A 22,782-nucleotide genomic window follows, 5' to 3' on the forward strand; every position below is an offset into this window, starting at 1 on the left:
CGAGCGTTAACCGGTTACTTGCTTGAAAATCTGCACAGGAAATTGATTCTGTTTTATGTTAATCGGCTACCCACTGAGCGTTAACCGGTTACTTGCTGTGAAAAATGAAAAATTGAGATTTTAAGAGTTGTATTCAATTTGGAATGAAATCTAAGTGTGCGTATTTGATAATTAGCCTATATTTGTGAATGATATATTGTTATGAATGTGTATATGTACCATTGGTGGATAATTCATAGAGTTGAATTATGGTGATATGTGGAATGTTAAGATGGTAGAGATGATCTTAATTGCATATGTGTTGGTATTTGTACATTCATTCATGGCATGGTCGGCTTCATGGTGGAAGCGGTGAAACTGTGGGTTCACATGGCATTAGACGTTGATCCTTGAATGGAAATAGGCGTAGCAGACGTTGATCCTTAATTGGAAATAGACGTAGTGGCTTGGATTCTAGATATTGAATCGGAAAGCGGTGGAACATTGGGTTCACATAGACGTTGATCCTTAATTGGAAATAGACGTAGTGGCTTGGATTCTAGATATTGAATCGGAAAGCGGTGAAACGTTGGGTTCACATTGCGGTACCACATGCATAGAGTCACATGTCTTGCATTGAGTCACATTAGAGTTATGTGATAATTGAGTGTATGCATTATTGTGATTGTGATGTGTGTATTAGATATGGTAATTGAATTTGATGATGTTTGGATACATAACTTGGCAAAGTATGTGATTATGTGATAATTGTAGTTATGTGTATTTTTGGGAATATAATATTGGATTTGAATATTATACTCCTTGAGTTTTGATGTATGCTTGAAACCTGTGAAATAAATATTGGTTAGTATTATTTACATGGTTATACAAGGTGTGATGAATTCCGTTAATTGTTAATTTAATCATTGTTCCTTATTATACTTCTTCATAATGATTTGAATTCTCACCCTTCTGTTTGAATGTTGCCTTATATGGCATCGTGTAGATACTCCAGAGTAGTATTGCTGAAGTAAGCGGAAGGTAGCTCATTCAAGATTTAGCCGGAGAGCTTCCGTGTTTTAGCTTAGAGACTAGGTAATGAGTCAATGCTCTGGTCATGTAACACGGGGTAGATTAGTAGTATTGAACTCGTATCCTATACTTGTTTCAGGTTCAAGAATAAGTATTATATTATTTCTTGTGAACATGCTTATTTGCAATTGCTGTTTGAGAGGCCATAGTGCCTAATATTCTGAATATGGTTTTATTTTACCTTGAGGAGATTATTGAGAGATGATCATGGTATGGGACATGGATCATTTTATGAAATACACGAGTATTCATTGTTTTTCGCTGCGAACACATATTCTTGAATATTCATGATAATTGAAATGTGTTATTTTAAATGACCAGGTGTATTGTGTATTGATGATGAATGATGTTTGGTTTTTGAAAGCATTTAGTTTTTGAAAACGTCGATGTGACGCCCTTTTGTTTATATGCTTGCTTATTTACTCTGATTATATGTTAAGTATTTTGGAGTAGAAAAAGGGGTGTTACATTAGTGGTATCAGAGCAGGTCGGTCTGTCCGGCCAGGTTGCTTAATTATGTTTGTTCCCTAGTATGCGACATGTGTGTGAGAACACTGTCGATGCTTGTTTTATTTTCCATTGGCAGGTTGGGAATGAAATAAGTGGGGGAGAAGCGTATGCTTCTATTGGATGTTCCAATTGTATCGAGCTTGGACATTATGTTGTTGCATGCAAAAGTGTAGTGTTGGCTAGTTAACCTGTTTTGAGAATGTTGTGCTTTTCCTGAACCCGAAGAGAGGTCGGTTTCGAGGTTGGTGTTGGTTAGAAGTTAATCGGGTGTATATCAACTGTTTTGAGAAGACGGTTATTTTTCCTGAGGTTGGTGCTAAGGAAGATTGGTTTGTATCTGCTAAGCAAGTTGATGAGTCGGTGCAAGGTGGTGCCGAGTTGTTTATGTTGTTGGCAACTTTGGATATTCGTGAGAAGAGGACGATTGAAGAATTGCCAATAGTTTGTGAGTTTGCGGAGGTATTTCCGGAAGATATAAGTGATTTACCGTCGGAACGTGAGGTTGAGTTTTTGATTGATTTAGTTCCTGGAACTAGTCCTGTATCGATGGCTCCCTATCGAATGTTTGCTTCTGAGTTGAAAGAGTTGAAGAGTCAACTTGAAGACTTGCTCGAGAAGAGGTTTATTCGTCCTAGTGTGTCGCCGTGGGGTGCATCTGTTCTGTTGGTCAAGAAGAAAGAAGGTTCTATGAGATTATGTGTTGATTATAGACAGCTGAATAAAGTGACGATTAAGAACAAGTATCCACTTCCGAGGATTGACGATCTGATGGATCAGCTGGTTGGAGCTTGTGTGTTTAGCAAGATTGATTTGAGGTCTGGGTATCATCAGATTCGTGTAAAGGCTGAGGATATTCAAAAGACTGCTTTTCGGACAAGGTATGGTCATTACGAGTACTCCGTGATGCCTTTTGGTGTGACTAATGCACCTGGTGTATTTATGGAGTATATGAATAGAATTTTTCATGATTATCTGGATAAGTTTGTTGTTGTGTTCATCGATGATATATTGATTTATTCCAAGAGTAAAGAGGATCATGCCGAGCATTTGAAGGTTGTGTTATCGGTGTTGAAAGAGAGGAAGTTGTTTGCTAAACTCTCCAAATGTGAATTTTTGTTGAGTGAAGTAAGTTTTCTTGGACATGTGATTTCGAGTGGTGGTATTTCTGTGGATCCTACAAAGATTGAAGTTGTATCTCAGTGGGAAGCTCCTAAGTCTGTTGCTGAGATTCGAAGTTTCCTTGGTTTGGCTGGTTATTATAGGAAGTTCATTGAAGGATTTTCTAAGTTGTCGTTACCATTGACGCAGTTGACTAGGAAAGGTCAAGCTTTCATTTGGACTTCGCAGTGTGAAGCGAATTTTCAAGAGCTTAAGAGAAGATTGACTACGACTCCTATTTTGATTTTACCGGATCCGTTAGAAACTTTCGTTGTGTATTGTGATGCTTCTTTGTTGGGTTTGAGAGGTGTTCTGATGCAAAAAGGGCAAGTGGTAGCTTATGCTTCAAGGCAACTTAAAGTTCATGAGAGGAATTATCCGACGCATGATTTAGAGTTGGCCGCCGTTGTGTTTGTGTTGAAGCTTTGGAGACATTATTTGTTTGGATCGAGATTTGATATGTTTAGTGATCACAAGAGTTTGAAGTACTTGTTCGATCAGAAAGAATTGAATATGAGGCAAAGGAGATGGTTGGAATTCTTGAAAGATTATGATTTTGGTTTGAATTATCATCATGGAAAGGCGAATGTTGTAGCCGATGCATTGAGTAGGAAGTCATTGCACATGTCTATGTTGATGATTCGAGAGTTTGAATTGTTGGAGCAATTTAGAGATTTGAGTTTGGTTTGTGAAGCGACGCCTTCGTGTGTTAAGCTTGGTATGTTGAAGCTTACGTGTGGCATTCTTGACGAGATTAGAGAAGGTCAGAAGTCAGATTTGAAATTAGTCGATGTTATGACATTGATTAATCAAGGCAAAGGTGGTGACTTTCGGATTGATGAGAATGGTATCATGAGGTGTCGTGATCGAGTTTGTGTTCTGGATGTTGCAGATTTGAGAAAGAGGATTCTTGAGGAAGGGCATAGAAGTGGTCTGAGTATTCATCCTGGTGCTACTAAAATGTATCAAGACTTGAGAAAGATGTTTTGGTGGCAAGGTATGAAGAAGGATGTAGCGGAATTTGTGTATTCATGTTTGACTTGTCAAAAGTCAAAGATTGAACATCGAAAGCCGTCTGGTTTGATGCAACCGTTATCTATTCCCGAGTGGAAGTGGGATAATATCTCTATGGATTTTGTTTCGGGTTTGCCGAGAACATTGAGTAATTGTGAGGCGATTTGGGTCGTTATGGACAGGTTGACGAAATATGCTCATTTTATTCCGATAAGGATGGATTATTCGATGGAGAGACTGGCTAAGTTGTACATCGAAAGGATTGTGTGTTTGCATGGTATTCCGTCGAGTATTGTTTCGGATAGAGATCCGAGGTTCACTTCGAGATTTTGGAAAGGTTTGCAAAGTGCTTTGGGTACGAAGTTGCGTTTAAGTTCGGCATATCATCCTCAAACTGATGGTCAAACGGAGAGGACTATTCAGTCACTTGAAGATCTTTTGAGGTCTTGTGTTTTGGAACAAGGAGGAAATTGGGATAGTTTCTTGCCTTTGATCGAGTTTACGTATAACAACAGTTTCCATTTGAGTATTAGAATGGCACCTTTTGAGGCTCTTTATGGTAGAAGGTGTAGAACTCTTTTATGTTGGTACGAATCGGGAGAGAGTGTTGTGGTTGGACCCGAGTTGATTCGAGAGACTACGGATAAGATTAAGATGATTCAAGAGAAGATGAAGGCTTCTCAGAGTCGTCAAAAGAGTTATCATGATAAGAGGAGTAAAGCTCTTGAGTTTGAGAAAGATGAGCATGTGTTTCTTCGAGTTACGCCAATAACGGGTGTTGGTAGAGCTTTGAGGTCGCGTAAGTTGACGCCGCGTTTCATTGGTCCTTATCAGATTTCCGAGAGGATAGGTGAAGTGGCATATCAGATTGCATTACCACTGTCACTTTCTAATCTTCATGATGTGTTCCATGTGTCTCAATTGAGGAGGTACATTGCGGATCCATCGCATGTTGTTCCATTAGATGATGTTCAAGTGAGGGATAATTTGACGGTTGATACATCACCTATGCGAATTGAAGATCGAGAAGTGAAGAAGCTTCGTGGTAAGGAGATTGCTTTGGTGAAAGTAATATGGGGCGGAGCCGCCAATGGCAATATTACTTGGGAACTCGAGGATAAGATGAAGGAATCGTATCCGGAGTTGTTCGTTTGAGGTATTTTCGAGGCCGAAAAACTTTTAAGTGGGGGAGAGTTGTAACAACCCAATTTTAGTAATTATTTCTTATATTATTATTATTATATTTTATTTTATTTATTTAGAGTGTTAATTAATTAATTGGTTGTTAGGTAGTATAATAATTAATTATATTAATTAATTTGGTGTGTTAATTAATTATTTAGTTGATATAAGATATAATGAATAATTGAATTAATTAACTTGGTGTGCATATTGAGTTGGTTTAATTTATTTGAATTAAATAGAGATATTATAATACTAGGTCTTATTGGGCCTAATAATTAAATTAGGGGTATTATTCTTTAAGCCCAAATATAATAATATAAATAGTAAGAGGTGAGGAGAGTGAGAAGTAGGATTCATTTGCTCATTTGACGGCAATAGAGAAAAAGAAGAGGAAAAGTAAGGAGAAGAGGGGAAGAACAAGAGAGAAGCTAGGGTTTCCAGAAAATTGAAGAGGTAAGGGGGAGAATCCTTATTATTATGGGTTAGTATGATTGGGTCAATGGGTAGAAGTCTGTTTAGGTTAAAATCCCTAATTTTGTATGGTTGTTTGAAATTGTTAGGTTTTGATGAGTATTCGTGATTTGTGGTGATTTAATTGTGTTAAAACTGTAAATTAACTTTATACACTTAGAGTATTGTATGAGTTATAATTTTCTGAACGTTTGACTTTTTACGGAATCGAAATCGGAGGTCCGAAAGTCCTCCAACGATGAAAAACGCAGAAAATTCTGCATTCTGTTTTATGTTAACCGGTTACCCCCCGAGCGTTAACCGGTTACTTGCTTGAAAATCTGCGCAGGAAACTGATTCTGTTTTATGTTAACCGGTTACCCTCCGAGCGTTAATCGGTTACTTGCTTGAAAATCTGCACAGGAAATTGATTCTGTTTTATGTTAACCGGCTACCCATCGAGCGTTAACCGGTTACTTGCTGTGAAAAATGAAAAATTGAGATTTTAAGAGTTGTATTCAATTTGGAATGAAATCTAAGTGTGCGTATTTGATAATTAACCTATATTTGTGAATGATATATTGTTATGAATGTGTATATGTACCATTGGTGGATAATTCATAGAGTTGAATTATGGTGATATGTGGAATGTTAAGATGGTAGAGATGATCTTAATTGCATATGTGTTGGTATTTGTACATTCATTCATGGCATGGTCGGCTTCATGGTGGAAGCAGTGAAACTGTGGGTTCACATGGCATTAGACGTTGATCCTTGAATGGAAATAGGCGTAGCAGACGTTGATCCTTAATTGGAAATAGACGTAGTGGCTTGGATTCTAGATATTGAATCGGAAAGCGGTGGAACGTTGGGTTCACATAGACGTTGATCCTTAATTGGAAATAGGCGTAGCAGACGTTGATCCTTAATTGGAAATAGACGTAGTGGCTTGGATTCTAGATATTGAATCGGAAAGCGGTGAAACATTGGGTTCACATTGCGGTATCACATGCATAGAGTCACATGTCTTGCATTGAGTCACATTAGAGTTATATGATAATTGAGTGTATGCATTATTGTGATTGTGATGTGTGTATTAGATATGGTAATTGAATTTGATGATGTTTGGATACATAACTTGGCAAAGTATGTGATTATGTGATAATTGTAGTTATGTGTATTTTTGGGAATATAATATTGGATTTGAATATTATACTCCTTGAGTTTTGATGTATGCTTGAAACCTGTGAAATAAATATTGGTTAGTATTATTTACATGGTTATACAAGGTGTGATGAATTCCGTTAATTGTTGATTTAATCATTGTGCCTTATTATACTTCTTCATAATGATTTGAATTCTCACCCTTCTGTTTGAATGTTGCTTTATATGGCATCGTGCAGATATTCCAGAGTAGTATTGCTGAAGTAAGCGGAAGGTAGCTCATTCGAGATTTAGCCGGAGAGCTTTCGTGTTTTAGCTTAGAGACTAGGTAATGAGTCAATGCTCTGGTCATGTAACACGGGGTAGATTAGTAGTATTGAACTCGTATCCTATTTGGATAAGTATTATATTATTTATTGTGAACATGCTTATTTGCAATTGCTGTTTGAGAGGCCATAGTGCCAAATATTCTGAATATGGTTTTATTTTACCTTGAGGAGATTATTGAGAGATGGTCATGGTATGGGACATGGATCATTTTATGAAATGCATGAGTATTCATTGTTTTCCGCTGCGAACGCATATTCTTGAATATTCATGATAATTGAAATATGTTATTTTAAATGACCAGGTGTATTGTGTATTGATGATGAATGATGTTTGGTTTTTGAAAGCTTTTAGTTTTTGAAAACGTCGATGTGACGCCCTTTTGTTTATATACGTGCTTATTTACTCTGATTATATGTTAAGTATTTTGGGGTAGAAAAAGGGGTGTTACATCCAATTCACACATGACTTGTATAGGTCGACCTATAGATCAAAAATCTTGAAAAAATGCATTTCTTTCGATTCCTTTTTCATTCCTTTTGCTTCTCATATTTGTTTTCATACATATACTTGATACATGCATCATTTACTAGTAAGGTTTCTAGTGAGTAAAACCTATACGAAATCAGGATTTTAAAGTATTCTCATCATCTTCAATCTCGATTCTATGCATACACACAACCAAACTACACATGATCATTTTTTATTGGGTGCCATCTAGATTAGGGTTGATAACTTTCAATTTTGGTTTTTTGTACCGTATATTAGGTTGAGAACTTTGAGGATTTCAAATCAGAAAACCAAAGTGAGGTTTTCCTTCACGATCTTTAGGGTTTGGAGGTTTTGGACAAGATTACTCAATCCGGATACGACTAGGTGAAGTCTTTGAAGAATGAGAGGTTCTTGGAAAATGAATAACGTCGGACGGTGGATCGCATTGGTAAATCTTGGGTTTTAACAAGTGTGTGCTTGGAATTAATTTGACTGAGTGAAAGTTTTGAAAAACAAGGGTTTTCGTTCAAAGAAGTAGTGCGAGACGGTGAGTTTAAGCGACATTCCTGTTTACTTGATCAATCTTTGATCAAGGGTTTTAGAGGTGGTAGAATCAACATCAAGTCTAGGGTTTATAGGGTTAGATTTCTAAATCTCTTGTATACACACATTTGCAAAGTAAGATATAATATATTATCTCAATTCATATCCGAATTAAGGGCAGACGTACTTATAGCAAGGTCGATTGAGGAACTGTATAAATAAATCCTTGTGTACTCTCTCTATCTCTCTTTTATTTTCGGTTTGCAAATTGTCGATTGCATTGACCGTTTGATCAATATTGTTTGGATCGTAATTTTGAACATATTTTAAAATTGGTTTTGTTGTTTAGATCATAAACCAATTGATTATGATTGGATTTTTAGAACAACAATACTACATAGAATTCCAAACATTATTGATTGTACACTAAGTGTTCGATAATTTATCTCACTTTATTTTGTGTGTAAATTTTCATCGGAGATAGACTTTTATGTATTACTTTGCAATCAAGGAGTTGTGATTAGTTGTTGTTGATCGATTTATGGGCCATCATCACAACATTGTCGTTAATACACATATCTAATCTTTTTGGTAGCGGGTTCGGTTAGACGATTTCTGATCCAGGATATTTGTAATTTGGTTCCACGCCATAAATTTTTCAAACTATTTTTTTGTTAAGTTTTAAATCGGGATCTATTCACCTCCTCTAGATCTAGGCCTATCGTCTAACAATATTCATGTGAAATAAGATGTGGATATATTTAGAGTTGAGTATTGATAGTTAGAGTTGAGTTTGTGCATTAAATGAGTTGTGTTTTTTAGTCACTGGTATGTTCAGAATTGAGTTGGAGAGTTAGGGTTAGAGTACGCCTTGTGACTCTTAATTTTTGAATAAAAAGTGGTAGAGTTATTTGTGAGCTTTGCTGAGTCATGAGAATACCTTGTTGAATGTTTATGGTTGTATGATGTTGTTTTTACCCTGTTGATGAGCATTGTAGAGAAATTATATATTTAACTATTATGCCGAGTTATAATGAAATTGTTGAGTTATGTTGAGATGCGTGGTTCAGAGGGGAACCAGTGTTGTGGCGTTATATTGAGATGTTTGGTTTAGAGAGGAAGCATTGTCGTGGCATTGTATTAGCGATGTTTTAGGTTCAGAGACGAACCTGAAACAAGTATTAGGTAGAACTAACTTGGGATTTATTCGTCTTGATCAAAAGAATTATCTTCGGGAAAAAAGGCAAATGAGTATGGTACATGGAGAAGCCGGTTATCTATTGCAATATTTTCAAAGAAAGTCTATAGGAAATCCAACTTTCTATCATGCATATCAAATGGATGCTGAAGAACAAATTACCAATGTGTTTTGGGCAGATGCATTGATGTTAATTGATTATGAGTATTTTGGTGATGTTATATCTCTTGATTCAACATATTGCACAAATAGTTCACATAGACCACTGACACTATTCTCGGGATTTAACCATCATCGAAAAGCTGTGATTTTTGGGGCTGTTTTATTATATGACGAAACAGTTGAGTCATACAAGTGGCTCTTTGAGACCTTTTTAGAGGCTCATAAGAAGAAAATGCCACAAACAATATTTATTGATCAAGACCACGCAATGGCAAGAGCATTAATTGAGATTATGCCCGAAGCTTATCATGGCTTATGTACATGGCACTTAATGCAAAATTGCATCAAACACTTAGGAAATTTGATGAAAGGTGAATCTCATTTTCTTAGTGATTTTAAGAAGTGCATGTGTGAATATGAAAATGAAGACCAATTTGACAAAGGTTTGAGAAATCTTTTAGTAACCTATGATGTTAAAGAAAACAATTGGTTTCAAAAAGTGTACACTATAAAGGAGAAGTGGACATCATGTTATATGAAGAAAGTTTTCACATTAGGAATGAGAAGCACTCAGCTTAGTGAAAGCGTGAATGCAGGTATTAAAGGATTTATGAATGTGAACTTGGATATAATCAAAAAATTTAAGTGCTTTGAGGATTTTGTAGAAGAAAAGTGATATAATGAATTAAAGTGTGAATATGAAGCACGACAAAAAATTCCAAGACTAAGGAATTCATATTCAAAAATCTTGCAACAAGTGTCTGAGCTTGATTGATTGTGTTATTGCCATGGAAAGTAATTTGGGCGAGTGGCGAGTGTCACTTGATTTGGATAAGAATTCAGTTTGTTGCTCTTGTCGTAAGTTTGAGAGTTTTTGCATACTTTGTTGTCATTGTTTAAGAGTTTTTATTCATATGGATGTCAAATCAGTTCCAGAACATTATATCTTAAAAAGGTGGACAAAGTTAGCTAGAAGTGAGACTTCATGTAATGTTGATGTTAGCTATGTGGACGAAGATGTTGATTTATCTCCAGCCCAAAGCTACAAGGATATTTGTCCTCGCCTTATTAGGATAGCCACTGAAGCATGTAGAAGTCCAGAAGCATTCACATTCCTTTACAAAATCACTAATAAATTGGATAGGCACATGCTAGAGTCTCAAAAGAATCAAGTCAATATTTCTCAAGTGAATGGGTTTATTGATAAAGTTAAGGAGTCTACAAGCATCCATGATGATTTGGCACAAACAAAAGGATTAAAAAAAGAGAAGGCAACAAGAGTTCAAAACGCTCAAAAGGTTGGGTAGAGTCTCAACCTCCCAAAAGAAAGAAAAATGTTGGCTCTAAAGCTTCACAAATTCAGGTATTGTTGAATTATTTCATTTAATTGTTGTCTTTAGTCAATTACAAAAAATTATATTTTTATTTTATGTCGTGTAGAACAATAAAAGGCGTGATTCACAAACACAGGTTCAATATGAGGTATCCAATACAAGTGCGTCTATTTGACTCAATAATTCATACAACATATCATCAATTGTAAGTCAATATCAGATTGAGTATGTGAACGTATCAAGAAATATTTAGTGATTGAATGATTTTATGTTTTTATGTTTTGTGTAGGAAATAATACTCAATTCGGTGCCAATAGTTTTACTCAATTATTGATGATAAATTTTAAAAATTATATAAATTCTACTATTTATTCAGGTTATTTTTTTAACTATTAACTTATGTTCTTTTAATTATAGGAAAAAATTCATGGAGATATTATAAAATTAAACCATCCATAAAAAAGTGAAGAAAACATATTTTCAACAGTGACCTGCTAATATTTCCACCCCTGGGTTATGCGGATCTAGTGACTATTTTTTTTACATGTTCTTCCTTGTATGTAAATAATTCACACTGTTCTGCATATTTTAAATTTTGGTTTATGATTTGTGACTTTGTGACTTTGTGCATTAAATATATTGGTTAAGTTATTTTGAAATTTGTTTATGTTTTTTTTTAATTAGAGATATTAGTAATTGTTACTTGTTAGTATTTTACTGAAAGTATATATTTAGGAAGAAATGATTCAGATTGATGAATTTGTTAATTTTTTTTTAATAGTAATTATTATTTAAAGAAATGAGATTGTGATTCTATCTCTTTATAATATTTAATTTAATTTTAATTATAGACATCATTTTAATTTGAATTGAATTAATAACAATTCTAAAAGTATTTAACATAAAAATATTAGAAATTTCAAAAGTAATAGTATAATTGATATTTTCTCTTCAAAAATGTATCTTTTTAATTAACTATTTATTATAATTTCTTAGTCATTAGATTAAGAGCATGAGAGATGATAAAACATATTCCCTCCGTCCCATATTATAAGCAAATTTCACATTTCTAGATTTATTAAATAACTAATGTATTTAATCTATATATAGACCAGATACATTAATGATTTAATGAATCTAAAAAGATAAAATTTACTTATAATATGGGACGAAAGGAGTATAATACAGGAGAGGATCCAATTTCCATTTCCGTAAGTGTACCTTCTTTTTATCAATTTATTAAAAAAAATAATGTAGTAATTTTAATGTTTTTAAAAAGTAGTTGACTTAATTGAAACATTACTTCTTTATTATCACATTTTTTTATTTTAATTTTTATATTTATTTGATTTCCATATTTTAAAATCCCGAAAATGTAATCATTGTATTTTGTTTTTTTAGGAATTTAGTTTTTCTTCATATTTGAGAGTATTTTTAATAATATGTCAGTATTAATCGTGACGTGTTAATATTTTTTTTGTATTTTTGAAAATGAATTCTACAAAAATATTTTTGAAAATATTATCAATTATTTATTTATTTTTTATAAATTAAAAGATTAAATTTGACGTTCTATAACATAAACATATATTATTCAAACCATAGTCAAAATCACAAATTTTTCAAAAAGTTATCTCAAAAATGATTTTTATGAAAAGGTATTTAAAATAACTTTAAAATTAAGTGATTTTTGAAATTTTAATATTTAAATTTTTTTCGATAAAATAATGAAATATTTAAAATAATATTTTGAAAATAATTATTCAATCCAAATTTTCATTTAAATTCTTTATATATTTTATATATAATACTATAAAAATTATTTTAAAAAACAAACAAATCAAATAGGCTCAATATATAAATCAATCCTGAAACATCATTTTATTATAACTTGGAAATCATGTCAATTGCCGTTATAGGGTATGGATGACAACTTAACCAATACCAGCGGGGATCCATCACCAACTCATCCTCCAACATGTTCAGTTTATTTTACTATATATTTTATTATTTTTGTTTTGATAATTTAGAATATTAAATATGTGGTTAATGTTTTAATATTTTAGTTTGTATATATTATTTAAATATTAAAATTGTATAAATAAAATTTTTTGAATTTTTTTTATTTTATTATTTATAATATAATTTGAATTTGAAAAACTAAATATTTTTATTTAAAAAATTGATTTTATTATCTATAAGAATATATAAAGGGAAAACTTGATTTTGGTGTAGCCTATTTTTCTACCAATTTTACTCTTAGATAACTTACATAATAACTTCTAATAACTTCTATTGAAGCCACTATTATCATCTTTCACATAACTTCTTACTATTAGCTTCTTATATAACTTCTAATTAAAATTAACACTAAATAAAATAATATCGTATATATTTTCACGTATGTTTATTAAAAAAATGCGGATACCAAAATCAACCCAAAGCTGTTTGGGATGAATTTGAGTTTTAATTCTTGATATGGATTGAGGCGCCGAATATAGATGATTGTGAGATTCGAGTTTAAATTTGAAGATGTAAAACTATCCCCGATCCGCTCCATTGCTATATCTATTACGGAAGAAGAGAGATGCTGTCATGCAATTTCTGTAAACCAGGTCCAATTCTGCCCAAAACAATGTAATGTCAGCGCATATTCATTTAATCTGAAAAAATACTTATTCTTGAGATTCATGATAAATCAATGTATCTGAAATATATATAATTTAGATATATTTATTTTTCAATAAATTTAGAAAATAATTATTTTTTATATTAAGAATATAATATCTATATTTAATTTATATTTGTTAAATAAATTAAAAAAATAAACTTTATTTTTTCAAAATATATAAACTATTAAATTACACATGAGTTAGTAGTATTTTATTGACAAAGACAAAATCTAAAACAACGCACGATGCTTCCTGTGAGTGCATATCAGCTTAGCCCCATACAAAGATGACAGAAGCCTGATGGTAGGGACGTAATTCATGGAAAACTCCTACTACAAAACTGACGCATCACAAATCCATTTTTCTAATTAAAACAAAAAATCTAAATTATATTTACCACCAACAAAAAAATTATATATAAACTCCTAAAAAATGAGGCCACGCAGAGACACTCATAACAGATTCAATTTCAATTTCCACCATTCAACAAGAAAACGAACCACCGAATCCCCACGGCGGCGAACTCCTCCGTTTACGAAGCGATTTCTCCTTTTCATGGCGGGACAATCGCGAAAATGGATGATCCTAGTTGTTACGATTTGGATTCAAGCTTTCACCGGAACGAATTTCGATTTCTCGCAATACTCTTCGTCGTTGAAATCCGCACTCGGAATCTCGCAAGCTCAGCTTAATTATTTAGCCACCGCGAGTGATATGGGAAAGGTTTTCGGTTGGTCTTCTGGTTTAGCGCTGATATATCTTCCTCTTTCGGTTGTTATGTTTATAACGGCATTCATGGGGTTTTTTGGGTATGGTCTTCAATGGCTCATCATCAACCATTTCATCTCTTTGCCTTATTTTCTGGTAATTTCAATCTCTTCTTACACTTTTACAGTAATTTAAACTTAGATTCACTAATGTTAATAAAGTAGTATTTTTTTTATGGATTATTTTATAATTAGTTTTTTTTTTAAATTTATTTTTAATTTGAAAATAATAATGTGAGATGATTAAAATTAATAATCAATGTAAATTTTTTAATAGTTATGTGTTTGAAAATTTCAAGTATAGTTTATGTTATCAGTAGTGCTAGTTGAATTAAATTGTAAAACAACATTTATTATTTATATTTATGTATTAACATAAAAGTCATTAATATTTATAAATTAATTAAATTTTTTTATATATTATGTGATGTTTTGTCGCTTATGTTTGCGATCTGGTTTTTTCGGTGGCTTTCAAGGATTCATTCATTGTATATCCTTGTGGTTTTAAGGATGGTTCCAAAAGCATACCTAAGCACTTATTTCTTTTTATTTACTTAAATACTAACTATGGAAGCAGCCATGTTTTAGCAATTAATTATTAACACCGCATAAATTATTGCTATTATTATTATTATAATAGTACTCAACTTATGTCACCTGTACCAGAGAAAACCTGTAGTGAGATATTGGTTACCATTGGATTTATATTTCTTAATCATTAGTAGTAGATTATATATTTTATTTTTAAAACTATATATGAAATAATGAATACATGTATTCAAATGTATGTATTTTGGCTAACTATCAAGTACTAGTAATTGAGTTATGTTAGATCATGAAAATGATCATACACATTAAGCTAAGAGTAAAATAAGTGCAAGACACTACATATTTATATCTGAATTCTCCCATTTATAAATGATTAAATCTCCACATTTATAACCAATGTGGAACTCTAACTCACACTTGATTTATTATTCTTAACAAGTACAAGTATTTGATTATGTCTAATCATTTGGAAAGTAAGTTGTAATTTTAGGTGGAGCAATTTTTGGAGAGAAAGATCAGATGATCTGATGATGAGTAGATCAAATGAACAGAAGTCAAATTACTGGACATAGATGAATACTTAGAAAAACGAGAAGTTATTAAGAAAGATCTTGAGATTAACAAATTGAATAGAAATACGGTCTTGAATAAAACATTATGACAAAAGCCGATTCATGTGACCGATATGTTTGTTTCCCCATTAAAACCATTTCTTAAAATCACATTAAAATATACATTGGGGTGTGATTTAAATCTTACAAAAGCTAAACCAATCATATGATTAGTGAAATAATGAAATAAGACTCGATTGTTATGATCATAGATTTTATTCATCTCAACAGAATACCAGCTTACCATGACCCTTCTCTTCAAAAATGGAGAATTAAAAAGAAGAGTGTATTTTCTGCCGATTGTAAAGAGAAATATTGAAATAAAAAACTTAAACCTACCCAATATATTTTCTACCATGTCTCCATTAATTTTCATTGTAGACTATAGAGCAATAACTGAATGAGATGCCTTGTTTTAATCCATTCACACACTACCAGCAGATCAATGTGTGAATGTGTTGTAATTTACAAGTGAATATCTCTTAAATTCAATTGTAGCTTGCATCAATCAAACAAATTTTACTTTATATTTATTTTGGGTTCTTATTTCACTTGGTTTTACTTTAAAATAAAATACTTATTATTTATTTGACTTGAGCTAGAAGTTTCAACATGACATATATCTGGTTTCGTGTTCAAATCACGTCACATTCAATTTCTTGTGTTCCAATGCTCTTTTGTCGCAGAGTTTGTGAAACTAAAGTTTGGTTCTTTCGGATTGCCACACGGTGTCACCACAGTTTCACAATCTCTTCATCAAACGCACACATAATGAAAGTTACCTAATTTAGTCTTTCCCTACAAACTATAAGAGCTTGACAAGTGATGTTCTAGATTTGGGACACAGCTGACACTGTCGATTTCCCTGTAAAGATATGCTGTATATTCAATAGAAGTTTTTTTTACCCGAGAGGAATACATTAAAACAATGAGTTTCAGTGATTTTGTAGTTATACATGGTAATTGGTTACGGGTAACTGAGGTAAGACTGATTAACTCTTACACATTCATGAATTCCAATATGTTGATAACTATCCAACCAAGCTGACTTACTATGAATTCTTATTGGCAGGTGTTTCTTCTGTGTCTTTTAAGTGGTTGTAGCATTTGCTGGTTCAACACTGTATGTTTTGTTCTCTGCATTAGAAATTTCCCAGTTCACCGAACACTTGCCTTATCACTTACTGTGAGTTTCAATGGTGTTAGCGCAGCCCTTTACACCCTTGCTGCCAATTCCATAGACCCGTCATCTCATGAACTGTATCTTCTTTTGAATTCCCTTGTTCCCCTTATTGTTTGCATTGCAGCACTTATTCCAATTCTTCGCCAACCGCCTGTAGATTCTCTAACACCTGACACAGTTAACCGTGACTCGCTAGTTTTTCTAATCTTGAACTTCCTAGCCATTTTCACTGGCCTTTATCTCCTCTTGTTTGCCTCAACTGCTTCTTCCATGACTTCAGCTCGGCTACACTTTGGTGTAACTATTCTTCTCCTCATCCTCCCGATGTTCATTCCTGGCATTGTATATGCCCGGGCTTGGGCTCGACGTACCATCCATTCCAGCTTTAAGATAGAAGGATCCAGCTTCCTTCTTGTTCATGATGAAGATCTTGAGCTGCATAAAGAACTACTTAGCCGTCACAATAGTTTTGCGGGCAATGGAGATTCTTATAGCCTGCTAAGTAACAATGGATCCATGTATTCAAATCCGAAGGAAGGCAATAGTGATGTTCGTTGTGAGAGGATTATTGGTCAGGATCACTTGACAATGCTAGGAGAAGAGCACTCGGCTGCGGTGCTTCTCCGAAGGTCAGACTTTTGGCTATACTACATTACATACTTCTGTGGAGGTACAATTGGTCTTGTCTATAGCAATAATCTGGGACAGATTGCTCAATCTCTAGGTCTGAGTTCAAGTACTTCCACCATTGTTACTCTCTACTCATCCTTTTCGTTTTTCGGCCGCTTGCTTTCAGCCGGACCAGACTATATTCGTAGGTAAGCATTATCTTCATTCTATAAGACATTATGGTTCTATTTTGATAAATTGTTTAGTAAGTGTTTATAGCATATCCACTAATCATATACATGCTTATGTATAGCTGTTCTATAAGAAAAGATAAAATATACTTTTACTGTTTTCAATGTAAACCATAAAAGTTGTTTTCATCAAATATCATGGAGAGTTTCCATATACTCTTCCAAACATGTCCTACAAAAGAGAAAATAGTTCTTGTTATCTTTGTCTTCAATTAGAAGTGAATATTGTAAATAAAGTTATAACATTTATGATAAAACTATTTTCTGCATTGCAGTAAGTTCTACTTTGCAAGAACTGGCTGGCTCTCAATTGCACTTATACCAACACCGATTGCGTTCTTCTTGCTCGCTGCATCAGACAGTTCTCTGACTCTGTATACAGGAACTGCACTAATAGGAATGAGTTCTGGTTTCATATTTGCAGCTGCAGTTTCAGTTACATCCGAGCTGTTTGGACCCAACAGTGTCGGTGTCAATCACAACATTGTCATAACAAATATCCCCATCGGTTCGCTTCTCTACGGTTTTCTCGCTGCACTAGTTTATGATACCAATGCACGCTCAACGCCGGGAAACATGACAACGTCTGACTCAGTAGTTTGCATGGGAAGGCAATGCTACTTCTGGACATTTGTCTGGTGGGGGTGCACATCTGTTCTAGGACTATGTTCTAGTGTGCTGTTATTCCTAAGAACCAAACATGCATATGAACATTTTGAGGAACACCGGACTTCAACACATGCTATTGTGTCTTAACTTTTGCTGTTAATGAGACACGATGATCAATCATAGTGCGGCTGAATTCATTTCAACAGTACCATAAGCTTCGCTTGTACAGATGTCGAGAAGCAGAGTAAAAGCTAGAGTGATTTTTTAAGGAATGTATGTATTGTAGTGTTGTATCGTAGAGGCTAGTTAGATACTCACAAGCAAAGAGGATAAGGAATTTGCTTTGCTCTACAGTGCACACACACAAAAAAAGAAGAAAAAAAATTAAGAAAAGTGGTTTGATACACTGAGGAAATAAGACTCTAGTGCCCAATTTTACCTTATGTTTCTTCATTGCAAAAGTAAAAAATAGTGAGAACAGAACATATGTATATATAAGCTTCATATCTTTTTATGTATTGAAAAAAAATCAAAAATGAAATAAATAAAGAAAAAGTGTTTCTAGCCTAAGCCTCAAGGGTAGATACAAAATGTATGATCTTTTATACATAGAAACAACCTCTCATATGCTAAAGCCATTTTTTTTGCTGTAAACATTGAAGCTGCATATTCACGGCAAGCCTTTCCCCTCCTAGCTAGCCTCACAGGTCCATCCTTCACAACCTCTTCAAGTGCCTCTAATAAAGACTCTACATTGGGAGAGAACATGAAACCATACTCATCATCAACCAAAAGAGTACCTTTAATACTTGGAAACCTTGATGCCAAAAGAGGCTTCCCACTCATCATAGCTTCCATCAAAGTAAGATCAAGCCCCTGTGGCCTAAGTGTTGGATTGACAAAAATGTCGATCGCGTTATAAAATGCTCTCAACATGGAAGGACTCATTGATCCCAAAACAAGAACCTGGTTTCCTAAATCCTTGTACCTGCTCCCCCATGGTCCAGAACCAGCAACAATCAAATACACATTAGGATGTTTTGTTATTAGCCTTGAGTATGCTTCATGAAGTAGAGGATGGCCTTTATCTTTAACCAATCTCCCAGCTACACCAAGTACTAAACTAGCATTCCTCGGAATCCCGATTTTGATTCTAAATTCTCTTCCCAATTCAACATCTTCTCCAAACTCATCTTCATCAACTCCATTCACAATCACATGAACTCTTTTACTAGGAATTTGGTAGAAATCCCTTAGCATCTCACCACAGCTATCACTAATAGCAACATGATGAGCATAGCTTCTGAAGAATCTTATCTCATTCAACACCTTAGGTACAACACCCTGTAAACTTTTGTTGAAAAGAGGTGAAATTGGTTCATCAGATCTTCTAGCTAAGTCCTGAAAAATACCTGATTGCAAACTCTCAAGTGCTATTCCATGCCAAGACACTGCAAGATTTGAGAGGTTCCTAGCTACATAATGAGGAAGTGCAACACTTTCCGAATGAATAACATCAAAAGGCTCTTTTTTGTTCTCTTCCTCATATTGCTCCCATGCTTTGTTGTATCTCCATTTTCCCATTTCCCCTTCATGAAAATGGATAAAAGGGTAGTTACCTTGTTGAGTTTCTGAGGTTTTTTCATCTTGGGGTGATGTAAAAATATGAACTTTATGGCCTCTTTGAGCCAGAGCAGTATGAAGAGTGTAAGCATGGCGTTCCATGCCACCCGGGGTTGTAGCTATAGGCCATTTTCTAGTGAAAACAGCGATTTTGAGAGGTGAAAGTGGTTTTTTGTGTTGAAAAAATTGAAGCTTGTTCCATGAGAATTCAGCTGAAGTAAGATCACCAGACCAGGTTTTGGATTGGTGGGAATGGGAGGTAAAGGTGGTGCAAATAGAAGTGGTGGTGGGGGTGTGGAGAAGGAAAAAAACTGGTATAGTGAAGAGGACAATAAAGAAAAGGGTTGTGAAGAAATAAAAATTTGATGAGGAATTAGAATTAGTTTTCTTGGATTTGTTGTTTAAGGCCATTTCCTCAGAGAGTTGTGAAGATGTTGTTGTGTGCATATAGATTATAGATAGAGATTTCTGTTTTGGTTTTGAATTGTGCGTTGAAATTGTGAAAGTTGAAGAGAAATGGTGGAGACTATGTGATGAGGTATTGAGGGGGTTGGCATGAAAACACTGATGAAAAGAAAGTGCGTTTGGGTTGGAATGTTATTGAAAGTGCGTTTCTCACGCCTATCTTTGAGGCAAAAAGTGGACTTTACGTCTTTTTAAGTAATGAGATTATTCAACATGTTGAGTAAAAAAAAAGAGATTATTTAACATGCACAACTGTTGTAATGAGAATAGTTTAATTGAATGATGAATTCATGGTTAAGTTTTCTTGGCTTTTGTTAGAAAAAACTTGACTGTTACAGCATCTTGTACCTTTTTGAATTTCGATTCGATGCAATCGTGAATTGTATGTAGTCAAACAATTTGTGACCATTGGATCAATCTAAAATATGTATTTTTTTGAATCGTAGACAATTGGATATTAATTGAACTGTCACGTTTCTTTAACTACTTGACTATACGAAAGTTAACAAGGATGTTTTTGAAATTTATTTCTTTCGAGTTAACTTCAAATTTAATGTTCAATTAGTGTTTGTTATTTTTTTTACTCAAGTCTTTTGTCTATGAGTAAGGGAAAAAATTATTTTGTTACTCTGGTCAAGATCGATGATAGGATCTAAAAGCAAAATTGTTTTACTTTTTTAAATTTAGAAAAAGAGTATATTTTTTCTAAAAATAGTTGCATTCAATTGTTGTGGATGAAAAAGATAATTAAAGAGTATGATGTTATACAAGATGTTATGATATTGTACTATGACACCATGAATTCTATCGATATCTCTAAAAAGAAATCTATCAAATATAATAGAACCAAATATATTTATATTTGTCATCATTTCATTAAAAAAAAAGTTTAAGACAAAAAGATCAAAATTGCTGAGAAACAATTAGTTGATAGATTTACAAAAACTCTCGATGTTATTTAATTTGAAGTTTTTCGTCAATCTTAGGTCTTTGCATTATCAACTCATAATAATTATTAAAAGTGTGGCTGAATAGTATTTTTGGGTCAACTAAATTCCACACATTTCAGTTATCATCACTTTTCTTTTTCAGCCTAACAAAGAAATGTTATGTTATTTAAATAATCAAAATGTTTTATTTTTGAATTTTCGCATATATGTCTCAAGTCTATCTTTCCAACTTAAAAATTGTTCAAACATTTTATAGATACCGTAGAAACAAAAGGAGGGGTGAACCCTCTAACACCTCAATTTTAATATTTTATTTTTATGTAATTCATTTTGATTTAATTATGTATTTTTGTGATAAATTATGTGTGTGATGTAGAAAGATTATTAAGAAGGATAGTGTAGTTGTGGGGTGTAGAGAAAGGGTTAGAGGTTGATAAAAGTAATTTAGAATTATTTTTAATCACTTAGAATAATAGTAGTTATTTAGTTTAATTAAAATAAAATGGAAATTAAGGAGAATGACAATGTAGGGATTTTGGGAGTAAGGAAGGATAAAATAGAGAAAAGCCAATTAGGGATTTTGTATTTTAAATAGAGAAGTTGAGAAAAAGTGAGGGTTTAATCAATACGTAAAAAAATTGTTTGAAGAGGTAAGGGTAGCATTGAAAACTTAGAGCTATGGGAGAGGGAAGAACACCAAGAAATTCAAATTCCTTTTGTTGCAAGGAGAATCAAGGTAAATGTGGGAAATTGTTTCAATAATAAGGGGTGTGATGGAATGGTAGATGGAGGAACCTTTAACCTCCTTAGAAATAGGTATTTTAAATCTCAGTTCTGATGTTTGTGTTATAATTGTTGATTGTATGATGAAATTGGTGTGAAATTCATGTACCCATGTATACTCATGTTTTATTTTTATGTTGTGGATGATATTATGTTATTGATTGATGTTTGAAGGTTTTAATCTTGATTGCGTTATTGATGATTTAGAGATGAGTATGATGACGTGTTGTAAATGATGTTGATTCATGAAAATTATGGAGTAGATGATGAATTAGGAAGATATAACCATGAGAAATTGGATTTTATTTGATAGATTTTCATAGCATATGTTTGGCACATGAGATAGTGTTTGGATGGTTTAAAAACTGATTTTTGGGAAATTTTCGCAGTATGTGTTGATCTATGAAAGTCATGTGCCGACCTGTATAGGTCATAGGTCAACACATGCAGTCTGCACATATGACATAACATACAAACTTTAAAAATGAAGTACATGTGTCGACCTGAAAAGGTCATGTGCCGACCTAAAAAGATCATGTGTCGGCCTGAAAAGGTCATGTCCCGACCTGAAAAGGTCATGTACCGACATGAAAAGGACATGAGTCGATCTATATGAGTCATGTGTCGACACATAACTGCTAGAATGTTGTTTTGCACTGTTCGACGATTTTGACCATAACTTTTGATTCATATGTCCAAATGATGTATCTTTTATTAGAAAGCTAACGTCCAGATTTATAACGTGATAGTGATAGGTGAATTATTTGAGTACTATTACTATGCCTACTGTGTTGGTGAAGTTTTGATTCATATGTTCGGTTAATGAATTGTTGACATATTCTAACGATTTTGATCATAACTTTCATTCTGTAAGTCCAATTTTGATGTCGTTTGAAGCATTAGAAAGATAATTCTCAAATATATAACATGGTAGTGATTGATTAGATGTTTGAATATTATTCATGTGCCTATTATATAGGTATATGTATTAGTTATTTGTTCGGTTGATGAATCGTTGCATTGATGTAATATCATTGTGTGATAATGATGTTGTTGTGTCGAGATGTTATGATCATGTTGTTAAGGTGTTGATAAGTTATTG

General features: G+C 33.4%; 2 protein-coding genes and 1 pseudogene across 2 annotated transcripts; 2 read left to right on the forward strand and 1 right to left on the reverse strand.

The window, feature by feature from the left end:
- Nucleotides 1-9,167: 9,167 nt before the first annotated feature.
- LOC127136867 (protein FAR-RED IMPAIRED RESPONSE 1-like) lies at nucleotides 9,168-11,075 on the forward strand (annotated as a pseudogene).
- Nucleotides 11,076-13,584: 2,509 nt separating this feature from the next.
- Nucleotides 13,585-18,429, forward strand: LOC127074830 (protein NUCLEAR FUSION DEFECTIVE 4). Its single transcript, XM_051016218.1, has 3 exons — nucleotides 13,585-14,144; nucleotides 16,280-17,208; nucleotides 17,526-18,429. The coding sequence occupies exons 1-3, from the start codon at nucleotides 13,713-13,715 to the stop codon at nucleotides 18,004-18,006; spliced, it is 1,842 nt and encodes a 613-aa protein (XP_050872175.1). The 5' UTR covers nucleotides 13,585-13,712; the 3' UTR covers nucleotides 18,007-18,429.
- LOC127074831 (uncharacterized) lies at nucleotides 18,329-20,123 on the reverse strand. Its single transcript, XM_051016219.1, has one exon. It carries the CDS (start codon nucleotides 19,927-19,929, stop codon nucleotides 18,433-18,435), a length of 1,497 nt encoding a protein of 498 aa, XP_050872176.1. The 5' UTR covers nucleotides 19,930-20,123; the 3' UTR covers nucleotides 18,329-18,432.
- Between the last annotated feature and the right edge of the window lie 2,659 nt (nucleotides 20,124-22,782).

The sequence above is a fragment of the Lathyrus oleraceus genome, chromosome 4, assembly GCF_024323335.1.
Source record: "Lathyrus oleraceus cultivar Zhongwan6 chromosome 4, CAAS_Psat_ZW6_1.0, whole genome shotgun sequence".
NCBI classification, from domain to species: domain Eukaryota; kingdom Viridiplantae; phylum Streptophyta; class Magnoliopsida; order Fabales; family Fabaceae; genus Lathyrus; species Lathyrus oleraceus.